Source organism: Lytechinus variegatus, chromosome 15 (assembly GCF_018143015.1).
Source record: "Lytechinus variegatus isolate NC3 chromosome 15, Lvar_3.0, whole genome shotgun sequence".
NCBI classification, from domain to species: domain Eukaryota; kingdom Metazoa; phylum Echinodermata; class Echinoidea; order Temnopleuroida; family Toxopneustidae; genus Lytechinus; species Lytechinus variegatus.
The window spans coordinates 19271613-19285001 of NC_054754.1; the positions used below are offsets into that span (position 1 = coordinate 19271613).

The following is a 13389-nucleotide window of genomic DNA, read 5'->3' on the forward strand; positions in this document are numbered from 1 at the left end:
GGCAGATCCGGGGGAGGGCAAAGCCGGCCCGTGCCCCCTTTTTAATCTGAAAATGCCGTCAAAATAGAAATGTGCCCCCTTATGAAAGTGAAGAGCTTTTTTTTGCTTAAGCTTTTTCGTCGACGAAATGTCCTTAATTTTTGGTTAAAAACTTTTTTTTGCTTGTCAAATTTAGCATCGGAAAATGTGCCCCCCTGGAAAATCCTGGATCCGCCCCTCCACACGTTGGCTCTCCATAAAGAGTACGTCATTTAGTATAACTTGAACACTTATAGAAAAAAAACTTAATGATTCCTATCTTACTTAATATAAATTTATTTTGTTCAATAATGATGACATTCTTGTTTTACAATTTAATACGTGAATACATAAAACACAGTGGATAAGTTAGGCCTGTAATCTGAAGTTGGGTTCGATTTAAATTCCAGTTTTAAGTTGTGGTTTAACTATGGAGAGCCAATAGTGGCATAAATATTTATAATTTAAATGTATCAGCTCATTTTTCGCTCAAATCAGCCGTTTTGGAAGGACAAATAAGACAGCCTTCTGCACCATTCACGAATTAGGAAAGAGCACATTAAACAAAAGAAACACAGTCTACACTGTAAGGAAAATTTTGATATTTTTGGCTTTCCATAATTTAAGCAGATTTAGACCATGATCTAAGTTAAACTTGACTTCAGAATACAGGCCATATAGGGTGAAAGTTCAGGAGAGTTCTTATTCTCTTTCTTATTTTGCCAGCGGCCGTAAGACAGATGCCGACCAAACTCCATACACAATGGGACGTTCACCCTGATAACATTTTTTTTAATAGAATGAATTCAAATAAATCCAGGTCAAATTTGGTATAAAAGGGAGATGGATAGTCCCAACATTTTCAAATGGACGCTTAACGACGAGCTTTGATTGGCTGTCAAGGTAAACAATTTAGGCTGTTCTACCTTAACAGCCAATCACAGCGCGACGTTTAGCGTCCATTTTCAGATTATGGACTATAAATTAAATGAAAACCCACTCCTTAACATGTAATGAATGGGGACAATAGACCAGTTCGTAATTACTTCATGGACAATTTTGGTCAAATGACCTTTCATTTCTTTCATTATGATAGGCAGATTTCAAAGCAAGATATTACGTAAGCTCGCCTTTACATAGCAGGATGAATAAATTGAATAGACCAGATGACTAGAATAGCCCACCAATGAACACTTTATGAAGGTATTTGTTGCATTCCTACTTTGAATGCATATCATAGCATGTTGCACAATGTACTTGGCAAACACTGTGAAATACCAGTCGTTCGTGGACGCATTGTTGTTTTTTGTGGACGTAAATGAAAACCATAATTCAAAAGAATATACATGTATGAATAAACAAGACATCAAAGTTGGTGATTATCTCATTAGATTTTAAACCACCATATTCCTCTGATCATGCCTTGAATCTTTTGATCATGCGCAGAAAGGAACTATATACGAACTGGCTTATTTAAGGATCACATAATTCCTGATACACCATTGATCGATTTCCAGTCTGTGTCCTATGTATAACTATAACTATAGGCTGTTAATATAATCAATGATTCATTAGGACATTGTAGGCATGAATACTATAAGCATGATAAAATATAGAGCTAAAAATAGTTGGTCATTTCACTACTATAGAAAAATATATACGCTGTAGCTTTTGAATGATTAAAATGCTTCCAGATCATCTCTTAATAGGGCCATCCGAATATTGGGTTTATCTTAAATCTTAAAAACTAATTTTAAATTTTAAATATCAACAGATTTAAATGTGAATATTCTAGCTGTATACTTGAATCTACAAGGTTTAAATCGAATCCAATATTCAGCTGGCCACTATTCAAAGCTGATTTGGACTTTTTTTTAATCATTGGAAGTCAAGTGTAAGGACTATTCTAACCATGAGACACGATAATATATTTCCACTGAGGTCAGTAAAAATACACTCCAGTCATCGGATTAATGAACTTTCGTAATAACAAATCATATTTTCTTCTCAGATCAACGGAGCTTTGGTCAAATAAGACAGCTGGCAGCCGTCTGTTTTTAAACATTTTTTTATTATTTTTTTTAAATTTCTCCTCGTACAGTACACAATCGGCTCACTATCGTGCAGCCGCCATTAAATCGTTAACAAATCAAAATCTCACCGACGAGGCTCATCGATTTTTAGTCTTTATTTCATAAAAATATATCAAACGAACTGTACCAAAATAAAGATTGTTATTTTGGCCTGAAATGCACCACAACGGGGAAAAATACACTTAAATCGGGGGAAAACAAGTGACTTACTTCTGTATTTGGTGAGTGGAGCCAACGGAGTTCAGCGGAACAATTAACCAACATACATGTAACAGAGACCGAAGCTCTTGATCTATGGTCAAATAAGCTTTGGAATTTCTAACCTATTGTATACACGAGCCTTCACCATCATCATCATCATCATCATCATCATCATCATCATCATCATCATTATCATCGGAAAAACGAACTGTAGCATTTATCTACACAATTTATTTTTCTTTCGTATATACATCACTACGATATAAAATTTGATTTCAAGTTGATACTTATAAGGTTAAATGCACTGTCACCCAAATGATAATTTTCAAATATACATCTAACTTTGAGAAGGAATGTATAATTTTTTTCAACACAAAACAGCGCCCAGTTTCAAAAATGAGTTGTGATTGATCAGATCAAACATAACTATGGAAAGCCAGCAACATCAACATCTAAAATGCACGTTTGTTCAAAATATTTTCTAGATATGCTGGTTGTTCATACATCAATCATTAACACTTGTAAATTCAATGTGCTTCTTTTCGTCTACAAATGACATGTTTGACATGTTTGGCTTCCCATAATTTAAACACTGAGTTATAGGACCATAGCCTTAGATGAAACAGACTTTAGAATACGGGCAATGGTATTTTTAGGGCGGCAAGGCAAAGTTGACAAAGTTTGTTGCTAAGGGGCGTGGCTTATTAATCCATCCTGACTACTGATGTCAGAGCATTCTTCCGGTTCACCACGTTCTTCTTCCGGTACTAAAAGAGGGGGGTGATAAAAAAGAGACAAAGATGAGTGATTGAATAAATAAGTAAGTAATATTAAGAAGAACTTTGTCAATTTTAAGATCTATTCTAGAAATTCCATCATGTCCAGAATTACAAATGGCAGTACCCGTCTTGTCAATCTCTAGATACTAAAGAAACAGTTGAATAAATGAACGAATCAAAAAGTAAAATGTGTTCCACTGTGGAGTCTGTTATTAAGGCAGAAATTAACAGGACCCTTACAGAGAATAAATTCTTGGCGCTCTGTGACATCTTTGAATGGCATATTTGGATCCGGATGTGGATATGAATTAAGCACTTCATGTAGCTGTAATGTCATTCTTAGCAACTGGAATTTCTAAGATATTAGATGATGAGGATCGTAAATTTCTTGAGGGTTGGTAATGATGCATCAAAGACCTATTGTAACTGGGGGAAGTTCCATTGATTGTATGAAAAATCAAAAGAAGGATTTCAAAGACTATGCGTTCCTTCAGGGGCAACCATTGAAGAGTTTTCAATATAGGGGTGATGTGGCTCGCTTGCTAGGTAGAGTTACAATACGCGCAGCTGCATTTTGCAACCTTTGCAATTTTCCAAGTTGAGAATCTGGTAAGTTGTAAAGGAGGCTATTACCAAAATCGAATCGTGAAGAAATGAGTGAATGTATCAGTTTCTCTGTTGCTGAGCGAGTGAGATATTTTCTTATGAAGCCAATATTGCGGAATTGATAACGAACTGATCTGCAAATGTTTGTAATTTGGTTGGACATGGACATGTGAGCATCAAAAATTGATGCCTTTGCTCATGCAGGACCTAGCCTGTGGAATTCTTTCTCACACAGTTTGAAAATCCAGACTTCGGCGACCACCTTCAAGGGCAACCTGAAAACTTACCTGTATAATAGAGTTTTTTGATAGACATTGACTTTTTGTTAGACATGTATTACATGTATTTGTAAATAGTTTTTGTTGTTCTGCTCTGAAGCGCCTTAGGAATCTATTCAAGATGGAAAGTGCGCTATATAAATCTTATGTATTATTATTATTATTTATTCTAGAAAATGTGGAACCCTCATGAAATAAAAAACAGAGCTGTAGAATAATTATTATTTGAAAAAGAGTGATGCATCTGAACTTTTTTTTTTGGGGGGGGGTCAAATAAAAAAATCTCAGATTATTATTATTATTTTTATTTATTATTTTATCCTATTTTAATTTTTTTATTTTTGTTTTTTTATTTTTTGGGGGGGAGGCTAACTCACCGTGTAATCCCTCGGCTTGCCGAAGCCTATTGAAATCGATAGGCGGGAGGGCAGCTTGGTAACCGTCGATGACAGTCGTATTGTCGGAAGCCGACAACGAATGAAACCGTCGCTCGTCATCACACACGGCATCGTCGTCGATATCGAAGTTCTCATGACTGCCGACATTGTCTTGATGGTTGTGATTGGTTGACGGAATATTCAGGTCTAAACATTTAGTGATGAAAAGAAAATTACATTTTCTTTGCAAGAAAATGTCAAACAGAAATGCACCTTAGGCCTACAACTACACTCTTTATTTAAGAGTGACTCTGAAAATAGTTGGATAATCAAAATACAAACTTTATCATACATAAATATTTTTCTGTAACAACCTGGCTATAGGCGATTTATATAAAACCTTTTTTTCCGGACAGGTTCACTTTTCTCCATTTATTGTCATGGTCAAAATATATCTGCTGCACAAAAATAATTTTACAAAGATAAAAACTAGACATTTTACCAATAGTACCAATTTATTACTAATTAATTTCAAGGGTTTAATTCAAGCTGATAACCATGATAACTGACGCATCGAAAATGTTGATCCCGGATCACTCTTATTTATTTTTCGTTCACAAAATAAACAAAGTAATATTGTTTTACAAAGTCAATACATCACAAAGCATTCCAATCACAATAACTCATTAAAAAACAGAAGATTGGATAAATTTGAATCAAGCCCCTTTTACACCTTCACGGATCCAACACGGATAATCCCGAAGTGTTAATCCGGGGTCATCCGCGTACAGTATGGGATTATCGTGTACACACTGGCTACTCATCCCCCCACCTCAAAAACGGAGGGGCTTACCTTCAATTTTGAATGATTGTAATTCATCTGCGAGTGTACTGAAGACAAATTGCTCAACTCTTTCTCTTTCCAATGATTCTATGAAAGCCGAAACAGCGTTGGGTCCTCTCCTCAAAAGTTCGTCAACAAACCTGAAATGATTCAAGACAATTTAAATGGCTCAGTGCGTTCACTCTAAATTGCAGGTATTCAAAAAATGATTCCAGGGGCCCGTTGCATTAAACTTTTACCTGAGAAAACTCGGGTTGTCTATGTTAAACGGGACTTTAGAATACGGGCTATTGTCTTCATGATGACAACAGAAATTTAAGGATCATCGACAGGATTAATGAATGATCATCACCAGGAGGAGGGGGGGGGGGGTAACATGAATAAGAAAATGTATCAATTTATAAAGTTGTTTGCTTGACTTGACTTTGTTTTATTTAGTTATTTAAAAAATCTTCACTCGCTCGCTTGTCAAATTTGGTTGGAAAGCGATTTCATCAGGCGCTCCCTATTACATATCTGCTGGGATTTTCTAAAGAAATAAACCTCCAATCACAAGTTCCTGGATCAGCCCTATAGTTGCCATCCCGGGGGGGGGGGGGGGCTTACATTGACGAATGGATACCATGCGCGACCAAAAAAAAAAACACGTAAAAGGATGTCTTTTTCAAGATAGGGCACGTTACGTACGTAACGTGATAAGGGTGTCAAAAACACAAAAATAATGAAAAAAGGGTATCTATTTCGGTAAGAAAGTTACGTGTTTAGGGTTAAATTTTCGGGGATGATAAAACAATAAAATGTTTTATAAAGGATGTCCTTTTTGCCCCAACACTACGTGTTTAGAGTCCGATTTGTGCGAGGTGTAGAAGATGGGGTCGTATATACTAAACCAAATGATATGTATAAAGGTAAAACCGACGACCGAAGGACCCCTGACATAACAATGAAATATTCCTGTACTTGTTTAGGGGTTCATTTCAGGGAATATTTGCCAAGAGCATCGTTCTGTTTCCAATATACTTGTTAAGGGTAGGATTCACACGCCAATACTTGTTAAGGGGTGCATTTTCAGAATATGAAAATTACGTGTTAAGGGTGCTTTTTGAGACCACATGGTCGCACATGGTATCCACTCGTGAATGGAAGTGGCCCCCCCCCCCCCCCGGGGTTGCCATGTATGGCTTTATAAGGGTGCATGGCACTAGGTTATTTTGATAGGAGGGGAGCAGGGGCGTCGATCCATTTTTCAGATGGGGGGGGGGGGCGAAATCATGACTCAACGTTTCAAAGGCGCTCGATCACACAAAACAAACAAACTCACACACACACCCTCACACACAATTTCACCAACATGCCGCAAGCGCGAGCTGAAATTTTTTAGTATACTGAACTGAAAACAGGAAAAAGTTACCTGTTTAGGACTGTTTGTAGTAACTCATGAGGAGGATACAAATCTCACTACACAGATAATGCGAGTGCCGAGAGTGAGCTGAAATTTCTTTATATTCTTACCTGAAAGCTTGATATTATAAGCATTTTTGGTACCAATGATTAAGATGGGTGTCTAAAATAACAATATATATGCGAGAGCGAGCTAAAATAATTTCGATCTGAAACAAATTGACAGTTTAATGGACGTTTTTGATAAAGAACAAGATATGTATCCAACAAAAGATTATTGCGATTCGAAGCGGGAGTTCTTTGGAGGTTTAGAATTGAAAAACGGGACATTTTATTTACCTATTTAATCATGAAAAACATACATGTAACACTGAAAATTTCATCACAATTGGATGTAAAATAAGAAATTTATGACATTTTAAAGTTTCGCTTAATTTTACAAAACAGTTATATGCACATCCTGGTCGTTCTGCAAATGAGGAGCCTGATGACATCATCCACTCACTATTTCTTTTGTATTTTATTTTGTGAAATAGGAAATATAATTTTCTCCTCATTGTCAAGTGAAACAACGATTAACTCATCCCAGAATATGTCGAGTTAGCATTGTTGAATACTATATGGCTCAGTCAAGTTGGTCTGATTGTCAAATCTATAGAAAATGAAATATTGTATAATTCAAACAATCAAAAACAAAAGAAATAGCGAGTGATGGACATCATCGACTGACTAAACTAGATGTGCATAGTAGCGAAAGTTTAAAAAGTCATAACTTTCTTATTTTACATCAGATTTTGATGAAATTTTCAGTACTATGCTTGTTTGATTTTGCTCTATTCAAGTCAGCATTTTCCTGGGGTCGGATTGACCTTCAACTAAAATTTATAGTCTTACTATACTTCAAATAAATAAAAACAAGATGATAACTCACCGTCTTACTTTAGCCTCTGTTGTCACATTATTATCGATAACTTCAACTGTTGTTCTGTCAAAGAAACTTTGGCTTCTGAGGTACGCATAATGGCGACTTGGGTCTAGATGTGAGCACAGGAAAGGGAGGTTGGATTCAAGAACCTGCAAAATTATGATAATGACAATTATAATAATGCTAATAACGTTGATTATAAAAATTATGATCAGAATAATGATTACAAATATGATGACAATTATAATACTCAGCAAAAACTGTGGTGTTATCCGGTGTACATAGTCAATGACATAGATGTCCACATCAGTTATTTTACACCGGTGTTAAATTGGTGGTGTTAGTTTACACCTATAGGTGTTATTACAACACATTTTGTTGTTACATTTACACTCTTTGGTGTTATGTTTAATCTCTAGGATGTAATTTTAACACCTCAGTATGTGGCCCTCTATTAACACCAGCTGGTGTCAGTTTTAACACCGCAGTTTTTACAGTGTAATACCTATAAAATCAATAATAGATAGATAAAGATAAATGGATTTTATTAAAAACATGTTTCGCAGTAAAAACTGAAATGAACATGAATTACAGATTAAAACAATTACAAGACAAAAAGCAATATAAAGTATTAACATAGGAATTAAAAATCAAAATTAAGGGGTCACTCTCGCAGTGCACTTAATTTCGGCAAGGAGGAATACATATCCAGGCACCCCAAATGGGGGGTACCTGTAGAAAATTAACTTTGAATACAATCATCCAAAGTGCACCACGAAAATTACCCTGTAAATATTTGACGTGAAAAAAATGTATATATATAAAAATACTAAGTTCTTACTTCGGTATAACAAGGCATAAATTAAACTAGATTCGATTCATAAAAATAATGATAGACATAATATTAACAATAACGATGATGATTGTGATGTGATGATGACGGTGGTGATGCTGATGATGGAGATGATGGTAGCAATAATAATAGTAATGAAAATAATAATGATTAAAACAACCTCATCAACAACAACAAAAACAATAATAATAATAATGATGATGATGATGATAATTGATGATCATGATAATAATAATAATAATAATAATGATAATAGTAATAATAATAATAAGAAGAAGAAGAAGTAGTAGAAGAAGAATGATAATAATAATAATAAATAATAATTCACATCATCTGTATACACGCACATTAGTTCTTAGAAATTCGACGAATGAGATCAATACTTAACTTATTGGCACGTTTTTTTTAATTTCACTCCAAACCTCTATGCCAACGGTGACCTATATTACATGTATATGAAGAGATCGATTCGGGGGTGGAGCATTACCAAATGATATTATTAATCATGCTATGGCTACGCAAACATGTTTAAAGTAATTCTAATGACACTTTAACTATCAAAGACACAAAGGAATGATAATCGTGTTCTTTAAAAAAATAATAAATATGCAAATCGCCGTGTTTTATAGGCCTGTTTATAGCCCTATCTAATTTATCGTCGATAAATTTCCCTTTTGATAATTTTATCTGATTTTGAAAATTATGCAAATTAACATTAACGGAATAGTGTTGTGGACTGTAATGTAGATGTAATAAATTTTGAATATCCAAAATAATAATTTTGATCTATTTATCATAATCAAGATTTTAAGCAATAAATAACTTTCAGAATTCTGATAAAAAAAGGACATTTCTAAAAGCTACAATTAGACCTACTTACATCAGAATAATCTAAAAAAAAATTGTATAGGCCTATATAATCCCATTTCCACAGATACCTTTCTTATATCTAATCTATATATTATTAGTCTACAAAATGTTTTGTATTATCTTTATATGTTAATTATCATTAATGTTTTGTTTAAATATGTGTTATAATGTATGAAAATGTTTTGTATCAGTATTTATGTCATTTCTGTTGGAAATAAATCTGAATCTGAAATAATACGCATACCATTGTTCCGGCAAAACTAGAAATTAATAACGCTTTATTTACGTTGGGGAAAATAGTACAGGGGTGAAGTAGATTTATAAAACACAAATACTTAGGAAATAATATCTTATTATACATAATTTTGTTTCCTATTCGAAACTGGGAATGAAAGGTACTTCCTCTCTGGTATGGAAGGTATCCCAGAAGAAAAAAAAACAAACCCTGAAAAAAGCAAGACGTACAGGCCCTATAATTTATATCCACACATAAGAGGAAGAAATTAAGATAAAGATACTGGATTACAAGAATGGATACACACAGACAAGAAAAATTTCTTCAAAATATGATAATACGACTGAAAATAATAAGAAAATGAACAATGTGACAGAAAATTAATAATCAATTTATAATCATGCCATGATATAATAATAAATAGAAAGAAATGTGTTCTGGAGTTATATAACATGGCCAGAATTGCATTCTTTACGTTGAACAGGGCAACATTATTATCAGGCAATATGTAACAGAACTGAAAAAAAGAAAGAAAAGGATAAGAAAAATGACAACCATGATAGTAATGGTGCATAAGAACAATTACAGCTACTTACAGTATAAAAAAAATCATAACTATACTACTGCTACTAAACTATTACTATTACTACTAATATCACCACCACCACCACCACCACCACTACCACTACTACTACTACTACTACTACCCCCACTACTACTACCAGCTACAACTACTTCTACTCATACTACTGCTGCTATAAACTACTACTACTTCTACTACACTTGTACTACTGCTGCTGCTGCTGCTACTATTTCTACTACCACTACTACTCCTGCTAATTCTAATTCTACTACATTACACTCATTCATTTGTTTTTACTCTGAGAATATAGTACTACAAATCTACACGTTCCAATAGTCCAATACAGTATACTTGTAATGCACTAGGCCTCTAATTAATACGACGAAAATAACTTCAAACCACCACAAAAGTGAAGATTCGTTTTTTGTATCACTGTATGTAGTCGATTCACAGACACAAAACAATACTAACATAAGAATAGGCTTTCATAAATAATGTCTCACATACGTGCAAAACCCATATAAATGAATTAGTATAATAGCAGTAGATGGCAACGTTAGAGCATAATGTATGCCGACATTACAATGCACACAGCAATTGTATATAATTTTCAAAGTCACCGACGCATGAATAATATTCAGATGTAATAATATACCTGCTTATACACCCCCATTCTCTGCACAGGGGTTAGTTGGCGAAGATTTCTGGGCATTCTCCTTGTGTTTTCTGCTCGGCTTGGATTGTCAGGTCTCCGGTTCGAATCCCGGCTGTTACTTCTTACAGGGTGGTACTGGCACTGTGACGAAAGCGTACTCATTTGTCCGAGTTTCTTGGCAGCTTATCTTGCAGCACAGATGAACAGGGATCGGAAATACACGCAACGCATTGAATTTGTGAGACCAACTTCCGCCTTTGCAGCTCAGGCGCTGACGTCATAATAAGTTTTGAAGTGTTATTGTGCTCACTCGCGAAACTATATTTAGGACAGTACTGCAAGTAGTCTAAAACACAGACATGATATTAGCTAAAGTGGCGTGTTACATACAGGAGAAATATCTTGTTAAAAACGTCGTTGTGCTGTAGTCATAATCAAATAATGTATAATATGTTTAAAAGAAAAATGTATCAATGATTGGCACTTCACACACACACAAAAAAGGAATCTTATTTATTTAAGAGCGTCAGAATACTAGACTTATCTATATCGGCTCTCGGGTCAACACAAAGGGTGTTTTCAATGGTAATCAAGGGACTTCCCCTTGTCTAGTCTTGCATGTCGAGTCGAGAAGATGGTCAAGCAGGGTTTGCCACACAGCTAGGGTGGGGTGAGATGGTGACGGGTACAGCATAAAGGGTCAAATCAAATGGACACACAACTTTGATAGATTAATATGCCGTTATTATTTCTATATTGTTGATGAATTAAAACGTTAACATTGATATCTTTATCTTTGGTTTGAAATAGAAAAAAAAAAATTATAGACTGATTGTAATTCCTTTGCGAGAGCTTGGAGGGACCAATCGATAGACGAAGAAAAGAACTGATGAATTTTCAGTGATTGGCTTGTTTGATTTTTCTCCATTCATTCAAGTCCACTTGCTGATATATTAATATTAAAGGGGAGAGGTTATCGAAAGAGAAAATCAAAACAAAAACATAAAAAATAGAGCAGTTTTATCTTTTAATCGTAATCTAATTGCCAATTCGAGATTAGAGTCTTCGTGATCTCGTTTTCAACAAAAACAGCCACGACTAGTCTTGTCCGAGTTCTCTCAACCGTTAATCATTCTGTCTATACTTATTTCCCCCCTTTTCACAGAAATCATTTTGGTTTCGGTAAAGACGAAGTAATTTAATTAGGATTTACATTGTCATAAAATAAGTATACACGTAAGAAAGGACACTTTGAAAGAGTAGATAGTTAACTTAAAGGTCAAGTCCACCTCAGAAAATTTTTTAATAGAATCAATAGAGAAAAATCAGATAAGCACAATGCTGAAAATTTCATCAAAATCGGATGTAAAATAAGAAAGTTATGACATTTCAAAGTTTCGCTCATTTTCAACAAAATAGTTATATGAACGAGCCAGTTACATCCAAATGAGAGTGTTGATGTCACTCACTCACTATTTCTTTTGTTTTTTATTGTTTGAATTATACAATATTTCAATTTTTACGAATTTGACGATTAGGACCTCCTTGCCTGAAGCACAAATGTAAAAATAATGGAATTCCACGTGTTCAGGGAGGAATGAAACTTCATTTCACATGACAATGACGAGAAAATAACAATATTTCATATTTCATAATAAAACACAAAAGAAATAGTGAGTGAGTGATGTCATCAACTCTCTCATTTGGATGTGACTGGCTCGTTCATATAACTATTTTGTTGAAAATAAGCGAAAATTTAAAATACCATAACTTTATTTTACATCCGATTTTGATGAAATTTTCAGTGTTATGCTTGTTGAATTTTTCTCTTTTTATTCAAATCAAGTTTTTGTTGGGGTGGACTTGTCCTTTAACATAATAAAAATAGGTTAAGTTACAAAGGCACTTGATATAAATTGAATAAACTAATCTCTTATTACGGGGATTTCTATTTTTAAATTTCAAACCATACGGGCGGATGCAGGGGGGGGGGGCGGGCGGCACCCCTATTGGCGGAGAAAAAAAAGGAACAGGGGGAAAGGAAAAAGGAACAATGGACAGAAGAGGACATGCAATGAATTCTCGCAACCATATGAACAATAAAAATACAGTTCAAAGAATTTACTAAAACTGTATTCAGGTTCTTGTAGAACAATAATTCAATGGCTTTGTTTCAGCATACAAATAAAATATAAAATATAAGTTTTTGAAATAGTACACAAAGTAACCCACTTTATGCTGTGAAATAATCACTCCAGTTCAAAGTTCATTGATACTGACGAATTGTTAAATAGTTACATCATTCGACGACGGATCTGTCTTCCCTCTGACTCTCATTACAAATCTTGTCCATAGCGGGATTTGGCAGTCCTAATCATGGTGGATCCGGAAATGGGACCGGAACGGCTACTGGAACGGCGGTTGGAACTAAACTCAATTGGAACGACCAGTGGAACGATCAGTGGAATTGGAACCCATCTAAAAACAAACCTTACCCAAACTATAAATAATGGCCAAATCGTGGTTTTGGGAACCACTCGTCGATTTGTATATGCGCACTTATGTACAAAGTGAATGGAGGTGGAAATAGGGAACCGTGCGTGTGACTGAATAAAGCGCTGCTGTATGAAGGGTTACACTTCGTATTTCCGAAGCTTCGTAATTCCGAAGG

At 34.8% G+C, this 13389-nt stretch overlaps 1 protein-coding gene across 1 annotated transcript; it reads right to left on the reverse strand.

Moving 5' to 3' along the window:
* Positions 1–1821: 1821 nt before the first annotated feature.
* On the reverse strand, positions 1822–11013 carry LOC121428686. Its single transcript, XM_041625489.1, has 5 exons — positions 10719–11013; positions 7529–7671; positions 5206–5336; positions 4353–4559; positions 1822–3079 (listed from the first exon to the last, which is right to left on the reverse strand). Exons 1-5 carry the CDS (start codon positions 10878–10880, stop codon positions 3000–3002), a joined length of 723 nt encoding a protein of 240 aa, XP_041481423.1. The 5' UTR covers positions 10881–11013; the 3' UTR covers positions 1822–2999.
* Positions 11014–13389: the final 2376 nt, after the last annotated feature.

What these genes read in the sequence shown, in the direction of transcription:
- LOC121428686 (XM_041625489.1), bottom strand. Translation starts at nt 10,880, where the DNA reads ATGAGTACGCTTTCGTCACAGTGCCAGTACCACCCTGTAAGAAGTAAC. An exon ending in GAATGGGGGTGTATAAGCAG is followed by an intron (nt 7,672 to 10,718) that starts GTATATTATTAC and finishes ATAATTTTGCAG; the next exon opens with GTTCTTGAATCCAACCTCCC. An exon ending in ACAATCATTCAAAATTGAAG is followed by an intron (nt 4,560 to 5,205) that starts GTAAGCCCCTCC and finishes CTAAATGTTTAG; the next exon opens with ACCTGAATATTCCGTCAACC.